Source organism: Pristis pectinata, chromosome 15, assembly GCF_009764475.1.
Source record: "Pristis pectinata isolate sPriPec2 chromosome 15, sPriPec2.1.pri, whole genome shotgun sequence".
In the NCBI taxonomy this organism is placed as follows: domain Eukaryota; kingdom Metazoa; phylum Chordata; class Chondrichthyes; order Rhinopristiformes; family Pristidae; genus Pristis; species Pristis pectinata.
Window position 1 is genome coordinate 39,223,596 of NC_067419.1, and position 25,611 is coordinate 39,249,206.

General features: G+C 40.3%; 1 protein-coding gene across 2 annotated transcripts in view; it reads left to right on the forward strand.

Moving 5' to 3' along the window:
* LOC127578317 (monocarboxylate transporter 2-like) overlaps positions 1 to 25,611 on the forward strand; it is a 117,604-nt gene that overhangs the window by 26,523 nt on the left and 65,470 nt on the right. For both annotated transcript variants that reach the window (XM_052030213.1, XM_052030214.1), the window contains exon 2: positions 15,198 to 15,438. In XM_052030213.1, the coding sequence (XP_051886173.1) occupies positions 15,225 to 15,438 (214 nt within the window). In that variant the 5' untranslated portion in view covers positions 15,198 to 15,224. The remainder of the gene's footprint in view (positions 1 to 15,197; positions 15,439 to 25,611) is intronic.

Sequence of the window (25,611 nt, forward strand, 5' to 3'; positions counted from 1 at the left end):
CCTTTATATCCTTGACTTGCCATGTTGCAGATGTTACTTTCTGCTTTAATTTTCAATTTTGCAAGGTATTTTTTTCCATGATATGTTAAATTCTTATCATAAGTTTTGTAACAATCTTTCAATCCTGAGCCTCTTACAATATATAAACACTTTATGTCTGGTGTCATCCTGTTGCTTTCATATAAATATGCAGGTACATTGCTAGTCCTAAATAGGGCATGAAAGTTCTTTCCCACAGAATGCTGGCTGTCCTTGTTAGTCCTTGAGAGGCTTTTCATTGTAATCTGTCATTGATGTCTTTTATACCATCAACAAAAGCACCGTGCTGCTTTTCTGCCAGGTTGCAATATTCAATACAATATAGAAATTTTAAAAGATTTACTACATAAAGCTTTGAAAATCTAGGCTTAAACAAATACTGTGTCTTGGTTTCATGAAACAATCTTTTGGCCTGTTTTTTTTTAAACAGTGATGTGAACTGTATAATATATGCCCCGTTATACTTGCCGTGAGTTTGTGTTCCTGGACCTCACCACAGATTGGCTGACAGATGTCCAAGGGAGTCAGTCCAAGAATAAGGAAATTTGCTGCAAATGTACTGCAGGAAATGGAACTGTCATGTTTGTTATTCCACTACTGCCTCTTGTTTGAGGCAAAGAGATTAACGTGGGATGACATTAATGTCAGTATTGTCAAGACTGTTCTTCCTCCGTAACTAATCACCTGCCTGCTCTACTTTTAGTGCTTGGCATAAAGGTCTCACTAGTGAGTCAAATGAGCTGCCATAACAAAGCAGAGATTTCACTGAAGAGAACTGAAATTTGATCAAATGGTACCATTGTTTTCAAAGCACAAGAACAGTTAATGTAGACCTGAATAGAAACCATATGATTGCCCCTATCCAGACCATAATAGTCTGTACATCTGAGGTTATTTTGTGACACCAAACTGCTAATAGTGCATACCAAGAAACTGGAAATTTAATTGCAAGTAATTTCAGCAGAAGATCAGTTGACCTTTTTCTCTCGTTATCCCTTGGACTTGCATTACATCGCTTCTTCTTGGGTAGTTCTTCAGGACTGAAGATGATGTGTTTCCGCTCCAGTTCTGTGGGACCTGAGATGGCAGATGAGCTCAATATGGGACTGGGAGGAACTGGCAAAGATGGAGTAGAAGATGCTTGACAGGGTGGGTAGATGGGTTGTTTGGACCTCTGGTACTCCTTCTACTGGGCAACTGTGTGCTTTCGATGAATGGACAAGAGGTTCTCAATGTCATTCCAAATGGTCCTTCTCTGTTTTGATCATAGAACACTACAGCACAGTACAGGTCCTTTGGCCCACAATGTTGTGCCGACATCCTGCTCTAAGATCTATCTAACCCTTCCCTCCCACATAGCCCTCCATTTCTCAATCATTATGTGTCTATCTAAGAGTCTCTTAAATGTCCCTAATGTATCTGCCCCCACAACATCTGCCTGCAGTGCGTTCTACGCACCCACCATTCTCTGTGTAAAAAAAACTTACCCCTGACATCCCCTTGTACCTTCCTCCAGTCACCTTAAAATTATGTCCCCTCGTGTTAGCCATTGTCAACCTGGGAAAAAGTCTCTGACTGTCCACTCGATCTATGCCACTTATCATCTTGTACACCTCTACCAAGATCAGTCATGGGCTGGGGATTCCAGGAGCAACAAACAATCTGCTGGAGGAACTCAGCAGGTCAAGCAGCAAAGGAATTGTCGACATTTTGGGTCAAAACCCTACATCAGAATCAGGATGCTGTTCGACCCACTGAGTTCCTCCAGCAGATTGTTTGTTGCTCCAGATTCCAGCATCTGCAGTCTCTTGTGTCTCCTAGGGATTCCAGGAGTTGGTGGGGATGTTACACTTTTTCAAGAAGTCTTTGTGAACATCCTTAAATTGTTTGCTCTCTTCGCTTGGTAATTTCTGGCTGTGATGGAATTTGGAACAGAGTGTCTGCTTCGGTAATCTGGCATCAAGCATGAAAATGATGTGATCTGCCCTCCAGAGGTATCTGAATATAGTTAGGGCTTGAATACTGGTGATGCTGGCCTGGCAGAGGATACTGATGTCAGTTCACTCTTCCTGTCAGTGGATTTGGAGGATTTTGCGAAGATAGCATTGCTTATCTCTGTAGTTATTTGAGGTCCCTGCAATAGATAGTGTGTGCCTCAATAGCAAAGAGGAGGGTGGAGATCACTATTCCCCAGAAGATCATAAGCTTTGTGCTAGGTTTAAGGTCTTGACCTTCAAATGTTCTTTATCTCAGATGGCTAAATCTGTACTGGTACACTGAATTTATCATCAATGTCTGATTTCATTGTGAGGTGGCTGCAGAGGGAGAGGAAGTGGTCCACATTTCTCAAGGTGTTATCATGGATTTCTACTGTCAGAAAGTTTTAAGCGCTTTACAGCAGAGGGAAGTTGGAAAAGATCACCTGTTTTGCAGATGTTAAATGCAAGGCCCAATCTTTTATATTCCTCAGTGTCACTGACAGTAGCTTAGAGTTTGTCCTTGGAACATGCGTCATAGAGTAATATAGCACTGAAGTAGGTCCTTTGGCCCAACTCGTCCATGCTGACCAAGGCGCCCATCTAAACTAGTCCCATTTTGCCCGTGTTTGGCTCATATCCTTCTAAACATTTCCTATCCATATACTTATCCAAATGTCTTTTTGTTTTGTGCAAATGCCATCTGCATACTGCAACTCAAACACTAAAGTTGGGGTGACCTTGGTTCTGGACTAGACGAAACCTCGGTTGAACAGTTCCCCATTTGTCCTGTAGATTAGTTTATGCCAGGGGAAGATTGTTGGAAGTGAGGGGCAGTATTGAGGCAAGAAAAATTGGGATGGTGATATGGCCTTACCTGATACCAGTCTGCACTGAGGTTGGACTTGTGGACCTATTGGTTAAGATCATGGCTGGTATACCACTGTGGAGCAGATGCAAGATGAATTTCTATGAGTGGTCACATCTGAGAAAGACAGGCCACAGTTCTTCTCATTTGATGAAGTCAAAGACTGTAATGAGGTCAAAAAAGGCCATATATAGTGCTTGATTCTGTTCCTTGCATCTTTCTTGGAGTGGTTACTTGACAAAGGTTGTGTCCATTATGCCCCTGGATGGGTGAATCAACACTTTGATTAGGAGAACTGTTCTTTATGGCACTAGGAAGAGACGGTTGAGGACGTCTCTGATGATGACTTTCCCTGTGGTAGACAGTATGGAGATCCTACCGTAGTTACAACAATCAGATTTGTTTTCATTCTTGAAGATGATCACAATTATGGCATCACTGAAGTTATGCCCTCGTCTTTGCAGATATGGGAGATTAGGTTGTGAACTTGTGACTGAATTTTCTCTCCGCAAAGGCTTCGAATGGTTACTGACTGCTCCTGAAACTGTTGTTTATCCGTCGGCATAAAGCCTTTTGATTTCTTATCAGTCAGGGGTGGAAAGGAGGTTGGAATGGACTCAAGGGCACACATATCAACAATGGAGTCAAGGTTGAGGAATCCTTCAAGGTGTTCTTTATAGCAGGTACTGACTACCTCCTATCATTGATATGCTTACCTCTGGTTTTAACTCTCAATGGGGGAGACTGTTAGGTTTGTGGTTGCAGGTGGCCTTGTCAGCGTGGAAGTATCTTCACGTGTCATGGGTGTAGAAGTCTCGCACCAGTGTACAAGTTGCCTCTCCTATCAGCCCCTTCAATTAAGTCCTGAAAAATTGACTCACTGTGTTTTACTGTATCTTTCTGGAAGCATAAACTTGTACTTTAATTTAACAGAAGCCTGACCTGCTCATTTTCAGCTAGTACAGAGACGGATATTTGAATTGTGTTGAAAGCAAGGACTTTGGGAAATGTGTTACAAAGGGAACAAGCCTTAATTTGTCTTCAGCAGCAGCAACAACATGTGAGATGGGATGGCTTGGTAACATAGTGGTAATGTTTTGGACTAATATCCAGAGGCTTTGATTTACAATCTAGTGATATGAATTCAACCCTCACCAAGAGCAGTGGGAAATTTATGTTCCTTTGTTGAAATATTTCTGGTTCGGTGATGTTAATCGTGAAACCATCCATTGTCTTACGTACTTTTAGTAAGGTTATTTATCTACCCTGTATCTCAACTATGACCTAAAATAGTCTTTCAGGCCCAGAGCAATTAGGATTGGGGAATAGCTGGTGGCAAAAGGTTGCATCTGATATACAACATCTTTTTTTAAAGTTACTGGGAGTTTTCATGAAAATTAAAATTTTAGCTGTTTTTGCTTGACTATCTTTGCAGGAGACCTGTTCCCTCTGGGACCGAAATAATATATAGTGAGCAGTATATCTTGTTCTAAGCAAGTACGTAATGTCAAGTGGTACCTATTGTGCAGAAAGTTCCTTAACATGTATATGTACAAAGAGGCAGACATGTATGTAATATGCATAAAAAGTTCACAGCACCACATTACTACAATGTACAATTTATCTAACAATACAAAGCTGCCAGTGACAAATAAATAATGATCCTAAATTGTGGTCTTGCATCTATTAATGAGCTTAGTTTTATGTGAGTTCTCCAGTCATGGAGAAAAAGCAACTTGATCCATTGCAGCGAGACTTTGCATAGCAAAAGGTTTTCACATCATATTGGGATTTTTGGAGCAGTGAAGGGATTGGTGGGTGGTGAGATGAAATGATGAGAATACCCAAGAGCAAAACCAATGGCTGTAGTAGAGGCATCTGCGCAAGAGCCAGGGAACCAAGCTTGTGGAATTGGTATCCAGGAATCACTTGGTGAGAGAAATAAACTGTGTATTGGTATCCAAGAGGAAACCAAACCTTGTTGGGCCTGTTGTAAATTTTCACATAGCTGCCCTAAAATCCAGGACCCATAGATATGACAAAGTGTATGCTCCTGAGCACACCAAGAATCAATAGGTAGTTGCTTCATGATTGGTGAATAGTGTGTGCATGTTCTTCTAATTCAATATTAATGTTGGCATCATTATTAGTATTGTCAAGGCAGATATTATCATTTAAAAATGTTAGGATAGACTAAACCTGTTTAGATTTACTAAATCTAATGTGGAGAGACCAGCCCCTCAAGCAGTAGCCAAGAAATAAAAGAGGCCTCTTTTTCTAGGAGATTCAACTGGAGGAAGTGTTTTGTGTTCAAGTAAAAGTAAGTTAGCAACTAGATCTCCAAAGAATTTCCAAATGTTGGAGGGGCACCAATCAGGAAGGAGAATAGAAAAAAAGTTCAAGACCATTGCAGTTAATTCATGATGAACGTTGTCAAAATTTGGTCATCAGGGAAACCACCATGTACTGATTAATTCAGGGGTAACATGTAACAGTACCTGTAACATTATAAGAATAATTAGTTTAATTAAGAAATATAATATAAATAAAGTCACCATTAGCAAGCTTGGAAATGTTAATAGCTCCTGACTAAAAATTACATTCATCAGTGCAAAATAGACATTATAAAGTCATTGGGGTGAGGTGTTGTACCATGGAGTCTCTAATTATGGTGACCTCAGTTGAAATAGTGTTGAATAATAAAACCAAGAGCCAGAGAGTGATGTAGGTGAACTCAGTGAAACTGAAAAGGGAAAAACAAAGGTGTAGTTTCTCCTCTGATATACAGTTCAAAACTAAAACGTTAAGTTTAATCATCAAAGAGTAAGACAAGATAAAGCATCTGTCACTTCTGAGACTGAGGGAATATGGGACTGTCAGTGGCCAATCTGTGAGCAGTTGTAATGTTCCCCAACAAAGTTTGAACTGCTGTTTGGCCCAGTCTCTGATCTAAAATTAACCTCATTTGCTTTTTACAAGACACTGTGATTACATTAAAAACATGTTTTCCAAAAGAACTCTAAAACTCAAAATCAGTATGTCAACAGTGCTAAGCAACATCTTTTAACCTTCCAAAAACATTATTGTTAGCAAAAGCAACTTCTAAGATTACTCCCCAAAACACCCATTTGAAATTCCCAATTTAAGTGTACATGAAGAAATGATTTCCTCAAATGCCAATTTCTCTCTGAAATGTGGGAATAGAGATACCTTAACCTGGATTCCACATGGTCAGTGTGGTCTTTCTCACTCTCCCATATCAATTCCAGAAGAAATAAAAGAACACAAACTTAAAACTCAAGTAAGATAAAATAATATCCATGCTTGCACCTTTTAAAATTAGAAAAAATAATTCATTTCAATTGTGAAAATTTCTAACATGCAACCCAAAGAATAAAGAAAAAGCAAAGGTGGATAGGTGGCACCCCCAAACACTCGCACATTCATATAACTTCTTAAAGAGTTATTGTTTCTTAAAAGATAAGAGGTCTTGCACATTTATTTCACATAAAGTAGTCGAATCTTTCACTTGGCCACATCTTATTTCGGCTGGATTTGTTCAAACATCTTCCAGCACAGATTTAACAAACAAGTAATAGCTTTTCATTCACTCACTCAGCTCTTTCTCTTTCCCTCTTCTCCAAATCAAAGTGAACTCACAAGTTGCCACTCTGCTTGCACACTTTCAAACTCACAGATCATTCACACTTTAAACTGTTTAGTAAATGACTTACCCTTAAAAGGTTAAACAATTAATAAAACATCTTCGAATACAATCATACAAACATTAAAGAAACATATAAATTTTAAGACTTTAAAACAAAGGAAGTTATTGATGATGCACAAGTAAACATTCAACATTTTTAAAGTGTGACATCCCTACATCAACCAAAACTCCCAACAATTTCCAAAAGTTCTCACATTCCAAATTTTGATCTGTGATAGGACTCAGATTATAAGAACATCTTCAGGAACAATGACCCACCTTACCACAGTTGGAGCAGTGGAATTGGGTACGGTACTGGGGCATTTGCACACTCAATACCATCTTCCTGATAGGGTAAAGGTATACTCCTGCATTGTGATATTTCCCTTTTGCAATCTCTCTGTTCCCCTCCACCCTGACCTTCATTTCCCTGCATGATGCCCTGTGTACTTTCTCGGAGGAGAAACATTCTATCTGCTCCTGAAACCTCCCGTGATTTAGAACCTGACTCCTGCATCTCCTTCATCCATGCTTGGATCATTCTGCGCACTACCCATGATTTGTTGTGGGTCTCGTCAGTAGGGTCAAAATTATCACAAGCCTGTTAGGACTCTTCAGTTGAGTGTGAGAAGAAAGTATAAGTCTAGCACTCTCTTTATCTCAGATAAATTTTGTCTATTTAAATATGAAACATCAATTTTGTCAAACTGAAGTCACAAATGGTGTACGTGCTGTTGGATGCTCCTTCTTTCTCTGTTTACACCTGTTTAACCCTGTTACCAGGTTTCCCCTTTTAAATCCCACAACTGCTAAAACTGCATTTTTCATATTGTCTAAAAAGCCTCCACCCTCGCCCTATGGGAGGAGAGGAAAGCTGAGAGCACACATGGACTAAGACAATCTTTGATTCTCCACCATCATTAAAGCTGTGTAACACTCCTTGCTTGTGGACAATATCAAATAATTCATGTGGGTTCTAATGAGGCTCAAAGACCAGAATTTTTCCTGCTATCTCTGCTCCCTGCATGACTAAAAATGGGGTCTCATAATGCACTGCTCCTCAGTCATTGGGAAGTGTCCTAGTTTGTCCCCAAGGGATTCATCGGTAGTGGGCGAGGTTGCTGAGACTGCTGGGACTGTTGGGTTGCTCTGGACATCCATGATCCTCATCCTGACTAAACCCACTAACTGTTTCATTTAGTGAAGCCTAATCTATACATCTTTGCTGTCCTCACCATAACCTTCCTTTGTTGTATAAGCACACATGTATCTCCTCTAAATGCTAAGCTGCTGTTTCAGTGTTTCAGTTTCCTGATGGTATTTAGAATAGTCGGCCCCTTCTTTTGGCCTGATTATTCTTATAAGACCATAAGACATAGGAGCAGAATTAGGCTATTTGGCCCGAGTCTGGTCCGCCATTCGATCATGGCTGATTTATTTTTCCCCCTCAACCCCATTCTCCTGCCTTCTCCCCATAACCTTTGATGCCGTTACTAATCAAGAACCTATCAACCTCTGCTTTAAATCTACCCAATGACTTGGCCTCCGCTGCCATTTGTGGCAATGAATTCCACAGATTCACAACCCTCTGGCTAAAGAAATTCCTCCTCATCTCAGTTTTAAAGGGACATCCTCTTATTCTGAGGCTGTGCCCTCTGGTCCTAGACTCTTCCACTACTGGAAACATCCTCTTCATGTCCACTCTATCTAGGCCTTTCAATATATGATAAGTTTCAATGAGATCCCCCCTCATTCTTCTAAACTCCAGCAAGTACGGACCCAGAACCATCAAAAGCACCCATACATTAACCCTTTCATCCTTGGGATCATTCTCGTAAACTTCCTCTGGACCCTCTCCACAGCCAACACGTCCTTCCTTAGATATGGGGCCCAAAACTGCTCACAATACTCCAGATGTGGTCTGACCAACGCCTCATAAACCCTTAGCATTTCACCCTTGCTTTTATATTCTAGTCCTCTCAAAATGAAAGCTAACATTGCATTTGCCTTCCTTACTACTGACTCAACCTGCAAGTTAACCTTTAGGGAATCCTGCATTAGGACTCCCAAGTCTCTTTGCACCTCCAATTTTAAGATGAGATAAGATTTCTTTATTAGTCACATGTACATCAAAACACACAGTGAAATGCATCTTTTGCGTAGAGTGTTCTGGGGGCAGCCCGCAAGTGTCACCACACTTCCGGCGCCAACATAGCATGCCCACAGCTTCCTAACCTGTACATCTTTGGAATGTGGGAGGAAACCGGAGCACCCGGAGGAAACCCACGCAGACACGGGGAGAACGTACAAACTCCTTACAGAATTCTCTCACTGTTTAGAAAATAGTCCACCCCTTTATTCCTTCTACCAAAGTGCATGACCATTATGGAGGATTTTTTTTTACAGCTGCTTGCAAACCATGATATTTACTTTCTTTTTATTTCCTCCTCTAATTCTTTCTAGACAGTTGTTTGTCTTGAAGCCCTGTCTCAGCTCGAACCTGAAACTGACTCATAATTCCATCTTCCCTCTACTTTTCTCTTGCTCCCACCAAGATTTATGTTTGAATTTTTCATTCATACCTTCTTCCATTTGTTAGTTTCAGCTCCCTATTCTCATAGCTTTGAATTCCTGTAGTACATGTGACTGCAGTTGGTTTACTTAATTCTTTGGCTCTTTCAACCTGATTGGCTTGAGCCCACTCCCAGAGCATATCCTCTGGGGATCCAGTCCCTGATGGGTCTTCCTTAACTAGAACTTCTACCCATTTTGGGCCATTTTTTAATTTAAATAGTCTTGCAGGACTATCCTCCACAATCCCTTGACCTCAGTGATTGTCTGATGCTTGGGCCGTCATGGTCGCTGCTTGCTGTAATGTGACTAACCCAGCCTTGAATGCATAATTTAGGTGATTTAAGTTGGTGGTTCAGCTAGGAATGAAATAAAATCACTTCATATTGAGCCCACCCAGGGATGTTAAATGTTGCCAATTAAATGGTGCACATGATAGAACACACCAGACATTCCTTGGCATATCTCCTAAGTATTACTTTGATTTTATGACCAATTTCATGGCTATAAGTAAACTCCTTTTCCATATTTTTCCTTGTTCCTTTAATTCTGTCAAATTTCTGCTGGCATTGTTCTATAATCACTTTAACACTTCAACCACCAGTTCTGTAATTATCAGGATGTGTGTTCATAGCAGGCCATCCTTCTCCATTTGTCTGTGCTCAGGGTCAGCTCACAGAGCTGTCTTGGTACAACTCGACTTTCTCACATTGACGCAAATTAGTTGTCCAGGCGTTGATCTTGTGACCATGCCCCACCATGTTCCTTTGTTCTGCTATGCACTACACTAAGATAAGATAAGATAATAAGATAAGATATCTTTATTAGTCACATGTACATCGAAACATACAGTGAAATGCATCTTCTGCGTAGAGTGTTCTGGGGGCAGCCCGCAAGTGTCATCTCACTTCCGGCGCCAACATAGCATGCCCACAACTTCCTAACCTGTACGTCTTTGGAATGTGGGAGGAAACCGGAGCACCCAGAGGAAACCCAGGAAGAACGTACAAACTCCTTACAGACAGCAGTGGGAATTGAACCCGGGTCGCTGGCACTGTAATAGTGTTATGCTAACCACTACACTACCGTGCCACTAACTTTTCAAAGTAGATAAAACATACAAAATAACTAGCGTGCTTTTTTAAAAAAATGAAATAAAAACACAAAAAATACTTGAAAGCACCACGTACCTGGCTGTCAAAGCTGCCTTTGTCATTAATCTTCATAATTTTTCAAAATTTATAAAACATAATAACCAGCACACTTTTCAAAAATTGATATAAATAAAACCCTAAAATACTTGAAAGCGTCACCAGCCAGGTGTTAAATTGCCTTTATCATTATTGTTTCTAACTTTTTGATATATCAGAAGCATTCATCACTGCTAACACTTCTTTTTAATTGAGTAGAACACCTAACACACTTAAAAGCATTTAATTTAAAGCATTCTGTATTAATTAACCTTTGTAGCCATTCTCTGACATGGAAATATAGTGGAAACCCATCCGTGTACCAGACACAGGTTTCCAAGGTGAGCTGGTGAAACACCCCAGTGACTGCTCCTACTCCTGATTCCATGAGGAGTGCAAGGCCAGAGTGAAGTCAAAAAATACACTGGTGAATAGGACTTCCATGTTCCCGCGGAAATCCCAAATTTGCAAAGTGGAATTGTTGATATTTCCCTGCAAAATCTAGGCCAGGGTCAGGCTCCCCGAAGAACCTTCATGACCTTGAAGTAACTTTAGGTGACATTGAATAAACCTATTGGCAAATTTTATCTTGCCTTTTTTGTAATGGGATCTATTTGATATCTTCTAATCCATTTTTCATAATTAATGTTGAGTGTGGTCATGGTGGCACCAATCCCTTTGTGTTAGCCTTATTGTTCGATTCCCCATCAGATAGATTACATTGGGAGAGATACAGTTACACCTTCTGCAGTTTCATCTCTCCAGTCACATGACTAAGCTAATTAATTCTTTCAAGATAGAACAATTGTTCTTCTGCAAAACTAAATGTCAGGTTTGCTGAGAATTGAATTAACTGCTTCGACTACTGAGATCTGAACAAATTTCAGGGCAATGACGGCCTTCAAAGATTTTAACTGACCTTAGTAGTTTGTTGGATTGCACTTATCTTTGCCCTGCATGAAAGATAAAATCAATCCTGTGTCACAGGCCGTAATCTAATTGCAATCACATTGTACGGTAGCTAGTGTTAAAAACTTTTACTTATTAAGGAATTGTCATTGTCTCTGCTTCTTTACTCACACCTTTAAAAAGCTTCCTCAGAAACTACTTTTTTGACTCCAACTTTCCTTACTCTTGCCCCATCCTCATCCACTCCCCATTCCTTTAGCAACTGTTCCCCTTCTTTGAATGGCATTGGGACGCTTGGTGCATTGAGTCAAGAAGCAGGAGTGCAACATATCAAGGACCAGGGTGTTTGGAATAAGCAAGCTCTCAAAGATAAAACAATTTTGTTCAGATCATCAACTGTTTTGTTTTATTGCCGTGTGTCACATTTTGGACCCTCCTTATAAAAGTGGCATATTTTACAATGAGCACGGGATGAAAGGAAACAACCCATTGATGTAATCTGATTTGTTCCAATTCTTATTCAAATATTTCATTTCATTTTCATTATATGGCCTATGTGTCAACACTGTTTTGTTCTTTCTCTAGTTGCTAACATTAAACAGGTGCTATCATTACCTGTTGTCGATTGTATCTTGTCCCCAAAAGTTGGTTCTTCTGAAGTGAGTGTGTAGTTTGTTTTCTGCATCCAAGAAAGGATGTTCCTGTCTTGGAGTAAGAGTGGCACCGGTTCATTTTGATTCCTGGGATAAGTGGGTTGTCTGAAGAGGAGAGACCAAGTCAGATTGGCCACGGTGTCTAGAGTTTAAGGGAGGTGAACAGAAAGATTCTGAAAGGGATTGTCATTGGTGACGCTATGGGGTGATTTCATCTGATTGGACGATCTAGAACTCTGGGGGCATTGCCTCAGGATAAAGGACTGAGAAGTGGAGAAATTCATTAACACAAAGGATTGTAAATCTTTGGAACCCTCTAACCCAGAAGTTTGAGTTATTTACAAGATATCTTTATTAGTCACATGTACATCAAAACACACAGTGAAATGCATCTTTTGCGTAGAGTATTCTGGGGGCAGCCCGCAAGTGTTGCCACGTTCTGGCGCCAACATAGCATGCCCACAGCTCCTAAACCGTAAGTCTTTGGAATGTGGGAGGAAACCGGAGCACCCAGAGGAAACCCACTCAGACACAGGGAGAACGTACAAACTCCTTACAGTGGCTGGAATTGAACCTGGGTCTCTGGTGCTATAATAGCATTACACTAACCGCTACACTACCGTGCCTGCCCATGACAGATATTTGGCCACCAAGGAAAAGCTTGGAGATGGGGATCAGATTTGAGCTACCGTGGTCTCACGAAAGGCAGAAGTGGTTTGAAGAGTCCATTATCTTGCGCCTGTTCCTATATTATGTTCTTCTTGTATTTCCTTGTGGCATAAAAGGAGGCACCAAAGGCAGTACATTAGCATGGAGGAAGTGCAAGTGACTAGCTCCTTCACCTGGAAGGACAGTTAGGGTCTCTAGGTGGTGGGAAGGGAAGATGTGAAAGGGCAGGTGCTGAATCTCCTCACGCATAGGAGAGCGCCATAAGTGAGCTGGCAAATTTGATACAAAGTTGGCTTGGTGGTCGGAGCAGAAAGTGATAATGAAGGGTGATTTTTCAGATTGGAGACCTGTAACCAGTGGTGCGCTACAGGTTACCTATAGAATCTCTTGGGATTTTGCCTCACTTTGCGTGCCAGATCTTTCTCATATCCTCTTTTTGCCCTCCTAACTTCTCTCTTAAGTGCACTCCTACATTTCTTGTAGTCATCAAGAGATTCACTAGTTCCCAACTGCTTATGTGCAATGTATGCTTCCCTCTTTTTCTTAACCTCCATGTTGCCCGGACTGGAGGGCTTGAGTAATAAGGAGAGACGTGATGGGCTGGGACTGTTTTCACTGGAGCGAAGGAGACTGAGGGGTGACCTTATAGAGGTTTATAAAATGATGAAGGGTGTAGTTAGGGTAGAGAATTACAGTCTATTTCCCAGATTAGGGGAGTCTAGAACTAGAGGACATAGGTTTAAGGTGAGGGGGAAAGATTTAAAGGGGATCAGAGTGTGACTTTTGTGCAGAGTGTGGTGGGTGTAGCTGCCAGAGGAGGTGGTAGAGATGGGTACAATTATAATATTAATACAGCATTTGGACAGTACATGGATAAGAAAGTTTGAGAAGGATATGGGGCCAACTTCAGGCAAATGGGACTAGCGTAGGTGGCACTTTGGTCAGCATGGACGAGTTGGACCGTAGGGTCTGTTTCTGTGCTCTCTATGAACCTCAGATGCAGAGTGGTCGGTGAAGACAGAAGAGTGGTCAGGAAGCCATGAAAGGGGGTGATCCCTTTGAAATGCTGAAAGGATAAGGGAGGGGACTATGTTTCTGATGGTGAAATCTTGTTGGAGCTGCCAGAAATTGCAAAGGATGATCTGCTGAATGCAGAGGCTGGAATGGAGTTGTCAAACACACACAGGTGATGGTAGAAAATCAGAAACTCCCTTCCTTGGATGGCAGTCAATGCTCGCTCAGTTGCTAATTTTAAACCTGAGATTCATTAACCAAAGCTATTGGTGGATTTGGAGAAAAGATGAGAATATGGAATCATCAGAAATCATCCATGAACTCACCAAAAGCAAAAACAGGAGGTATAAGTGTCCCTGAGAGTGTTTGAGGTAACAGAAGCCACATGGGCTCCCAAATGCCATCCATTCACCCACTTTGGAAAAGTACATGTTGTGTAGGTGGCTGTGATACCTCTTTTCCATTCGGCTCATGCAGGAAGATTTAATTCAGCCAACATCTGTGAAAGCATAACCCCAATGGGACACACTTTTCAGGAAAAGGAGAAAATCGAGGAGAGAAGCTTGAAACACAAATCAAATGCACCCCCAAAATGTATAATATTTTAAGATTTGCCTGCAGCACTGACTTGAGCCAAGTAAAATAATTTTATCGACTCTGCCCAGTGACACATTTGACTCCAAGGTGAATTCTGACTCCTATCGAATTGCCAGGGAACAAACTACGTTGAGTCCTTGAATGTTACTGAGGAAGGTCACCTCGAGCAGCTTTGATTCGTTTGGTAACATGCAATTTTGTTAATGAGCATGTGCAGACAGCTGTTGACTGTAGAATATTCATAAGCGTGTTCAGGGTAATGAGATGAGCCAGAACAGTTTTGATTGAAGTCTCATGGAAATGAATGTGCTATTGCATTAAAAGAATATGTGTTCTTTTTCTGCACTGAGCTGTCTTGCTAGCTGACCTTCGGACAAAGTTACTCTTCTGTCCAGTGTCGGATCACCATTTATATTGGAACTCCATTCCTTGTCACTCAGTTATTGTTTTTTATTTAACTTTCAAGTGAAAGTCACACACCTCTCAGGGTTTTATCTCCTGGCTTGTCCTAATTTACCAGAAGTTAAAGGGAGAGGCTGACTTGTTTGCCCAGACCACTGATAAGTTGAAATGAGCTGGTTTAAATCGACCTGCAGTTTAGTTTGCTTTTTTTCATCTCTTAGGGCTGTGGTCACATTTTAATTTTTAGCAATGATTTTGTGAATGGGTTGATTTGTTGAGAATGCACTGACTTAAATGAATTAAGTAAAACTATGTGTAGTGAGATAATCTCTCGATTGACGTCGTACAACTCCTCCTACTGTGTGAGTGTTTATATTGATCAATGCTGAGCAGAAAATACCAGTCTACTCTCACTGATGTTATTATACTCTTTCCATTTAAGAAGCATTAAATCAGGTATAGTTTTAACAGCAAAAAAAAACTAATGCATGTCTCTTTAAATTCCAGAAATGTGCATGCAATTGATTTAGAGACAGAAAAAGTCATGTATGGTCTTTTTTAACTGCAACTCAAAAAACAATTGACATTATTTGCTTCTTCTAGTTAAGAAAGAAGAAGAGGAAGTTGAAGATGCCACCACCAATGCCAGCTCAGGAATATGTCCCTCCAGATGGTGGATGGGGATGGGCTGTGGTCGTTGGAGCTTTCATTGCAATTGGATTTTCTTACGCATTTCCCAAAGCCATCACAGTGTACTTTAAGGAGATTCAGACAATCTTTAATGCCTCGTACAGCGAAATTGCATGGATTTCTTCATTGACTCTCGCTGTCATGTATGCTGGAGGTAGGATGATAAACTTCTACTCCACGGAAATTTGCAGCTCGCTCACACCAAGCCTTTACAACGTGAAAGATAAAACCATTTGACACATGTTCAGTTGAAATACATATGTGCATGCTGAAATTATATGAGGGATGTAAATCCAAAAACAATTTGTACTCATGCAATACCTTTAGTAGAGTATTCATTCAAAAGTGCACCAAGAAATGTGGAGTTCATTGAGGAAGTTATAATGATACAACACTCATATTGCAAGTTTATGAGAGCATTTGTAGTTACATATAGTTTTAGATTTTGAGCACATTTGGAGTTAATGATTACTAAATTATACTCCTGTGAAGTTAGTCCTTCATGAATTATCAGTATTGGTTTTAAGCCGCACCCAGTAATGTAAAGAATGATAAATGTAATAAGCTTATGATGGCTTGGTTCAAGTTGATACTTTATGATTCACAAATTCCAATGACTTTTCAAATTGCACAGGGCATTTTTTTTTGTTGGGCAATTCATTTTTAGTTTTAAGTTGTACTAGTAATTAATAATATTGTCTAATCTCAATCAACTGACATGAATTCTGGTTTTGCATTACTCCATTGTCACCAGCCACATCTTGGACGCTGAGTGACATTGGGTGAATAAGTGTGGAGCACAATGCCAAGAGATGAGTTATTATGTCAGCTACCAACAGCCATGAGGCTGGATCGCCAGTAGCATACCCTCACCTATGACTTGTCACCAGTGGCTCAGGTGATAGACTCTTCCCTCTGAGTTAGGAGGTTGTAGATTCAAGCCCCACACATGTGATTTAAACACAAGAATGTAGGCTGACCTTCCAGTGAGAGGAACTGATCCACTCTGGGAGGTTAAAGTCCTGTCTATTCTGTCTGTTAAACGTCCCCTGGCACTATGTCAAAGAAGAACAAGGTTATGGGTGGTGTCATATTATCAAAGCATACAATCCAGACATTATCATGTTGCTGTTTGTGGGAGCTTGTAGTGGATAGATTGTTTCCTGCATTAGAACAACGACAATATGTTAAAAGGTACTTCATTGGCTGTGAAGGTTAAGGTGTTTTATAATTGAGGTGTTAAGGTTTTAAGATGTTTTGGAAAGGATTACATATGATTCTATTGGATACATGGCTCAAGAACAAGCTGTTCAGCCCAATCCAGTGTGTTCCAGTCTGGGATTTATACTCTACTTGATCCTCCTCCCACCTTTCCTCATCAGGATTACCCTCTATTCCATCTCTTGCACATGCTTTCCAGTCACTCCTGAAATACATCTGGACTATTTGTTTCAGCCACTCCCTGAGGTAGTTAGTTAGTTGCTCCTTCTCATTACTTCTGAAGAAAGACATTTCTTTTGAATTCCCTGTCGGATCTCTTGGTGACTGTCTTATATTGATGTCCTCTAATTATATTCTTTCCCACAAGTAGCAACATCCTCTCCACATCCATTCTCTTTAAACCTTTTACTATTCCAAAGACCTCTATGGCATCATCCCTTAGCTTTTTTCTGTTAAGAAAGAGACCCAATTTTTTCTTCCTTTTCTGATTTGTGTACCCTTACATTTCTGGTACCATCCTTGCAAATCTCCGCACCCTCTCCAGTGCCTCTATATCTTTTGGAGACACAAGAGACTGCAGACACTGGAATCTGGAGAAACAAACAATCTGCTGGAAGAACTCAGCAGGTCAAGCAGCATCCGTGGGAGGAAAGGAATTGTTGACGTTTCAGGTCAAAACCCTGCATCAGGACTGAGAGTGGAGAGGGGAGATGGCCAGTACATACTCCACTCTCAGTCCTGATGCAGGGTTTCAAATGTCGACAATTCCTTCCCTCCCCCACACAGATGCTACTCGACCTGCTGAGTTCCTCCTGCAGATTGTTGCTCCTATACATCTTTTGTAGGTTATAGTGACAGAACTGCAGACAGTAGTCCAAGTGGTGGCTAACCAAGGTTCCATAGGAAGTTCGGCATAACTCCCCTTATTTTTAGTTCTATCCCACTAGAAATAAGCACTCATGCTCAGCTTACTTTCCTAATGGTCTTGCTCAGCTGTGATGCAGCTATTTGTAAACAACGCTACATGAAAGCAAGTCTACCTTTCTTTGTGGTCAATGCTTGTCTCATTGACTGTTATCTCCCTAGTTTACACTCTGGATGTGTGGACACATGGATCGAGTTTCATGTTTTTGGCTATGGAAGTGAGGTTTTCTTGGGCAGTTTGCAGAAAATTCCAACATTGAGCCACATATACTACCCTCTTCAAAATATAGCTGCTAATGAGAAGCATGTTTCAATATCTATTTTCTATCTAAACACTCCTTGGACATTGGTTCCAATCAATATATAAATGTAGATCTATTTTGATTAATGCTGCTGGGAAATTGTTAAGCCCTTTCCCCATTACTATTCGCCACTTGGTTCAAAGGAGCTATTAAATATCTTGCAACATGAAAACCACGAAACAACAGGGAAATGGTTTCAGTCAGCTATTGGTTATGCACAACCAGAAAGGTTTAATTGGTTAGTGATCGGCCCAGATTTATTGCTTCTTTACGGGATGTATGTTGACAGTTTATATGAAGAATGTGTTATCTTTTAACTTGGATGAAATGTTTGATAGCCATTCTTAGACTTTTTATTGTGTCTGACTTTTTCCTGTCAGCTTTAAGTGTATTCACAAGCCCTACCACAACTGGTTACCTTCTGGAAAATTGGTTCTAACATAATCCATCCAGGTCAAATATTGGCCAAGTGTATAAGTAAACCTTTTTTAGTTAGAGCAAGCATTACGTAGTTTGAATGGATACATGAAGAACAGACTGTATTTAAATGCAGTTGGGACCACTACTGGAACAGGAATTGATTTTGGAATCTCAAAATGTTACCTGGAAATGAGCCACTATTAACATTTATTTTGAGTAATGAATTTCCCAAAATAACCCATGGGCTAAATCCATTGCTATTTGTTCTTTGCAACAATATCTCCACAGAGTTAAAATGGAGACAGCTGGGAGACTGACAACCAGAAGGACCACAATTTCTGCAGGTTTGATTTAATCTCAGGTGCAAACTTGCTTTAGAATTGTAGTGAAATTCCCATCACTTGGTGTTTACAACCCTTCTCATCATTTCTCTCTGCTGCGAAAAAAAATAGAAAATGTGGGGAATACTCAGGAGGTCAGGCAGCATCTGTAGAGAGAGAAATGGAGTTAAAGTTTCAGGACAATGAAAGGTCATTTTTTTCAGTTCCAGCATCTGCATTTTTTGCTTATCAATCTTCAGATTTTTTGCCAGTTTTCTAACAGATTCAAGTCAAGAACCCATAAAATGCCTCTGAGAATCTCATAAACTAAACATCTGGTATTTGGTGATATTGTTGTACAACTGGATGCTGTAGGGCTTTCCAGACATAGTTCCGTCTCCAGCCTCCTGGCTTTGGGTGTCTCAACAATCAACATGTTGGTTACTTTGAAAAGCTGATAATTCATTCCTTTGCTTCAGACATGCCTTGCATATCCCGTTGAATCAAGGTTGATCACCAAGGATGTATTGGGTGTCAGTTACAGACTGTGACCACACCTAGCCCTACTGTTAAGAGCTTATTGTGACTTGTTGATGTTCATTTAACATGAGGCAACAGATGGTGTCAATAAGAAGTTGTGACAGTGGGAGTAATTCATTCTGAGTGGCTTCAAATATGCAATAAAATGACAGCTGCATATTTTACTCTGCTTCTGAAATTTGGACATACTGAAACCAATCAAACTTAGAAGCAGAGTACAATACACAGTCCTACTGTAATGTGGATTTAACACCACCAGCAGAGGATTAACATCTAGGTAATGTGGAGGCCTCACCCACCAGTACTATTGTTTGACACTCTATCCCACAACTGCGCCAATGCTGACACTTAAAGCTATTCTATGCTGTTATGCAAGATAGGGGTTGAAGGCAAGGCTTGGGCAGCAATCAACAGGAAATCTAGTTAGAACTATGGACAATTCATAGGATGCCAAGGACTTTACCACCTCTCCATTTGACCACTATTGTGCCTGTACCTCTGGTGGGTCCAATATGTTGATGGACCAGGTCACACCAAAGGATAATGCTAGAAGAGTCAGAAGTGTTGGCTGATAGATTTGATCCCTAATATTTTGGACCATTGGCTAGGTCTATAGCAGAGCTTTCCCAAATGTCCCAAATAGACATTGATAAGCACTTCGGAGGGTTAATTGGGCTAAGGTTGTCTAAGACTTGTTTGATATTCATTATGGACCACTCCACCCCACCCTCTTCTACAATTTTAAACCGAGTGATGCTTGGCTTTTTTAAGTTGCTTAAAGAGAGTGTGGAGAATCAGAACCAAATGAAGGTCAGACTAGGCTGATTCAAAGGATATTAATTGGATATTATAAGCTGGAGTTATAATATTTTCAAGTTCCTGGGTGTCAACATCTCAAAGGATATATCCTGGGCCCAACACACTGATGCAATCATGAAGAAGGCTTACCAGTGGATCTACTTAATTAGAATTTTGAGAAGATTTGGTATGTCACCAAAGGCTCTTACAAATTTTTGTAGATGTACGGTGTAAAGCATCCTGACTGGTTGCATCACCGCCTGGTATGGAAGCTCCAATGCACAGGATTGCAAGAGGCTGCAGAGGGTTGTAGACTCAGCCTGTTCCATCACAGACACAGCTCTCCACCATTGAGAACATCTTCAAGAGGTGGTGCCTCAAGAAGGTGGCATCCATCATTAAGAACCCTCATCATCCGGGACATGCCCACTTCTTGTTACTACCATCAGGGAGGAGGTACAGGAGCCTGAAGACCCAAACTCAATGATTCAGGAACAGTTCTTCCCCTCCGCCATCAGATTTCTGAATGGTCCATGAATCCATGATCACTACCTAATTATTCCTTTTTTTGGACTATTTATTTATTTTTGTAATTGATAGATTTTATGTATTTGCACTGTACTGCTGACGTAAAACAACAAATATAATGTCATATGTCAGTGATAATAAATCTGATTCTGATACTTTGTGATGCTGATCATGAAAATATCTGATCTTTTGAATAATATCACACATCCCATGGTGAATCCAATGCAAGTGGGACGAGCTTAGCTTCAACTTGCTTAGATGGAAATGTTGGTTGGCATGGACCAGTTGGGCCGAAGGGCCTCTTTCCACACTCTATAACTCTATGACTCTAATCTTGAATACACAACCTCTAAGGAATTAAATATAATGGTTGCCTTTTCTAGAATCAGAAAATTTCCAAAACATCTGGTTCTTTGTATTTCTCCAAAACCGATATAATTGGAAAAACAACCAATAAGACGTATTGGTTGTGAAATGGAAGTAAACGGCTTTATGATAATTGTGTTCTGGTCAAGTTTTTGTTCTCTGCAAAACATAACCTATGCATGTATGATATATCTTAGGACCCTTTCTACTCTGTATAAAAGGGTGTATTTTCTTTGGACCTTCAAGCCATTGGAATGGATAGTGGCAGCTCCCATAGCAGAGGGATAATCTGTTGGGTTAGTTTTACACTCAGGATACCAATTGTTGCCCAAAGGTATATTTCCCATGGTAGGTCTGAAAAATGTCAACAGAAAAGCCTTGTGGCATGTAGATTGTAGTTTGCCAGCCTTCTTTTCTTTTTTTCATGAGTGCTATAACAAATGACATGTTTTTTTCCTCAGAGCAGTTTTATCTTAAGATTTTACTTTGATCCTTTTTAAATTGTACATGAATCACATTGCAAGGAATTCATGACATTTTAGAAGGGATTTCAGTGCAGAAGTTTCTCATGCAATTTTCTCTTTACTTTCTCATGGAACTATGAAATGAGAAGACCATTTCCTTCCACTAAGCGTGACAGAATACAAACGCTATTTGATGTTTCCATCGAGCTCTGCAGATTGCTTTTCTCTCGAGATATTTTTCCAGTGAGCAATTGGGAAGCAGCAGTTGCCTAAAGTTCTGCATGAATCAAACATAGGAGGAAACTGCAGAATTCAATCTGCCAAGCACAGATGAGTCTCGAGACATTTGTCACTTTAGACACATAAGTGGTTGGCCAGGAGGGGAAAAGGGCTGTGCAGTTCTCTGATTTTTTTTACACCAAGCTTTGCTACTGATGGGCCAAAGAGGGACAAAGAAACATTATCATTTGTATTTGAATAGCACCCTCCTAAGCTCAGGTTGTGTCAAAATTCTTCACAATCAAGTGTAGCCACAGTCGTAAAGTAGCCATTCCTTTGCCCACAAACAACAATGTGATATTGACTGTATAACCTGTCTAAATAATAGTGGTTGTCCTAGACCAGAAGAAGAACTCCTCAATTCTTCTTCCCATTTGCGTAAACCCAGCTGAGACAGGAGTTGGAGAATTGAGTGACCAACTCCTCTGGAAGCTCTGTGTCACTGAAGCATCCATTTAGATTGTACAGTCAAGAATCTGAGGTTGGGTTTATATTCATAACTTTTTGATGTAGCAATTGAGAGACACAGCTGACATCCTTAGAACATGTTTTATTGCCACTGAGGAACTGGAGAGGAATTACTAACATAACATCCCTGAATTGACTGAAGGCATGAAGGTAACATTAGTTTTTGTTGCTCTGGGAGGTTGAAGAGATGGGATAGGATGAGGAGCCAGGGGATGGATGGTGTGGCCACGCAGCTAAGTATGTCCAGTCAAAAAAGCAGATCAATATTATGTGAGTCTGATGTTATGTGGTTCTTTGTCTTTGGTAGGTGTGGTCTGGATCTGCCTGCACTAAAGAGGCAAACTCTCACTTCATCTAACTTAGACATGCTTGTTTCAAGGCATGGAGAAAACTACTTAATGTTTCAATATCTCTTTATATATAGAAATAAAATCAAGTGGCAATGTATGCATTTGCTGCTGGTTTGCTATTTTTTCAACAAAAGAATTGGTGGACGGGTTTTGAATTTGCTCCTTATTAATGTCATTGATTCAATCAATGTAGGCAAAACAATATTGCTTGGGAAGAGTAGAGTGCCAACGACCGAACTTAGGGGGAGTCGGCATAGCTTTGTGCACGGAAAGTCATGCTTGACGAACCTTTTTAGTCCAAAATGAGGGGGTATAGATTTAGGGTGAGAGGGGCAAAATTTAAAAGGGACTTGAGGGGCAGCTTTTTTACACAGAGGGTGGTGAGCATATGGAACGAGCTGCCAGAGGAGGTGATTGAGACAGGTACAAAGGTATCATTTAAGAAGCACTTGGATGGGTACATGGAGGGGCAGGGTTTAGAGGGATATGGGCTGAATGCAGGAAATTGGGACCAGCTGGGTGGACACCATGGTCAGCATGGATTCATTGGGCCAAAGGGCCTGTATTGCACTATGATGCTATTAAGAGAGAGAGGAAAAATGGAAGAAAAATAAAAGTTAGTTTTAAAACCTTCAATGACAGTTAATATCTGAGTGAATAGGATACTAGACCTTCTAATTGTTAATTTTCTGAGGTAGCAAGGTTGATTGGGAGTAACATTTACCACATTATTAAAGGATACTCAATGCTCTGGAATGTAACTTGAACCAATAATCTACTGACTGGGAGACAAAGTTTTGCCTGCTGAGCCATTGATAATTCTGAGTGCAGGATGCCTGAGTTATGCACATTAAAACAAGATTAGCACCAATGCAGTCAATTCATGCACTGGGCCACACTTTGGGGATGAGAGACTGTAAAATTAACAATAGAGGCACAGGAAACTGTTGGAATCTGGAGCAATAAATAAACTAATGGAGGAACTCAGTGGGCCAAGCAGCATCTGTGCAGGGAAAAAAAATGTTAATGTTTTGGGTTGAGATGGTACATCAAAACTGAGAGTGGAGAGGGATGATGGCCGGTATGACAAAGTAAACATAAATTGACTTTTAAGTTTAGTGCCTAGCTGATTTAACAAGTTACATTTTCATAGCATTCTTAAACTATTGCTTGAGTATAGTATGAGTCCTCAACTAAAGTCCATCAATTTCATTCCGTTCAGTATGACAGTAGAGTGGAGAGTGAGGCTTAATTTTAGTGAAGCCAGTTGTGGAATGATACAATTAGGGCAGCACTTTACAATATTCTCATTTAACCTCATGTCCACTGCTTACCTGAACCGGTTTTGCCGTTTATATATAAATAATGTTAAGTGCTGCTAATCTCACCATTATTCTGATAGTGAATATGACATATTGTATTAAATTAAAGGCTGGTATGAAAATGAAAATTGTTAAATCAGGAAAGGACCACTGATCTTAAAAATCAACTTGCATTTCATTTTATACCCTCATCCCCAAAGTGTGGTGCACTGCGTTAATTGACTACATTGCTGCTAACCTAGTTTAAATGTACATAAATCAAGCATTAATAGTGATCAGCTGGGAATACTCTTGTCTCCAGATTATTGATTCAAATTACATTCCGGAGCGTAAATTCTGGGCTGTCTGAAGGAGTGATGCACCGATAGGAGGTGGCGTCTTTTGGATGTGGCCTTGTCTATTTTTCCAGGTGGATATAGAAATTCCAAAGTATAATTCACTAAGTCAGATTATTTAGTGATTATCACATTACTGTTTGTGGGTTCACCTAGTCTGCAAGTTTGCTGTGACGTTACAACTATGACTAGTAAAATATTAATGAAATGTACTGAAGCCACAAAATAGACAGAATGGATGCAGGCCTTTAAACTGGCAAAATTAAAAAAAAGACAATGGAGAGATCATGGGAACTGGACTAATGAGAAATCTTTCCCAGAGATGGCAGAGGCACGATGGGCAGAATTTCCTCTACCTGTACAATGAGTCCAGATACTACAGATATGAGACCATGATCTTGTTTGTTTTTTAAGCGATCGTACTGTGTTGATCTATAAAACAGCAGAGAAACCCTTTGGATTATAAGTGCTATGGGATATCTAGAGGATATGATAAGACTTTGAAAGAAAAATCTAATTAATCCTACTCTCCTGCTCTTTCCCCAGAGCTTTTCAATTGTTTTCTTTTTCAAAGGTATACCTTTGTCTCCTTGGGAAATTACTATTGATATTCATAGAGAAAAGAACTCTACTAACTTCCCAAAGTCATATCTAGACTTCTCCAAATGTAAAACACAGAGGGCCTTCGTCAGCCAGGGCATTGATAATAAAAGTCAAGAAGTCATGTTGCAGCTGTATAAAACTTTGATTAGGCCACATCTGTCTGCAGTTCTGCCACATTTAAAGGAACGATGTGAAGGATTTGGAAAGGGTGCAGAGGAGATTCACCAGGATGTTGCCTGGATTGGAGAGGATTAGCTATAAGGAGAGGTTGGACAAACTTGGTTTGTTTTCTCTGGAGTGCTGGAGCATGATAGAAGTATATAAAGCATGGATAGGGTAGATAGTCGGAATCTTTTTTCCCAGGGTGAAAATGTCAAATACTAGAGGGCATAGCTTTAAGGCGAGAAGGGGAAAGTTTAAAGGAAATTTGCAAGGCAGGTTTTTTTACACAGAGAATGTGGGTGCCTGGAACAGGCTGCCAAGGGAGGTGGTGGAAGTTGGCAACATTTAAGAGACATTTAGAGAAACACAGCAACAGGCAGGGAATGGAAGGATATAGACCACGTGTAGGCAGGTGGGATTAGTTTAAAGGGGTAATTTACATTGGCCAACTAACCTACAAAGTCACATGTATTTGGGATGTGGGAGGAAACTAGAGCTTCCAGGGAAATCTGTGGGGTTGCAGGGAGAACATGCAAACTATGTGCAGAGAGCACCTGAGATTAGGATCACCCCTGGTTACTGTGCACTCTTCCAGCTGTGTCACCGCACTGCCTCAGAGTTGGGAAGAAGGTCAATATTGATCCAAAATGATTGCAATGATTGAATTTGAAATGCAGTATTGAACTCTAGTCACCAAAATACAAAATAGGTAATACAGCTATTGAAATGTTACATATTCATATGCTTGAAGTGTGGATGCATTTCCCTATAAGGAGTAATTATACTTGTGCATGTTCACAGTGGGAAGGACAGTCGCTGTTTTAAGAAGTTTAAAGAATCTGGATAATAGACCTTCAGGAGCTATCTCACCATGACTAGTGCAATGAAACAAGACTGCAGATTAATGGATGGAAATTTAGAGTGT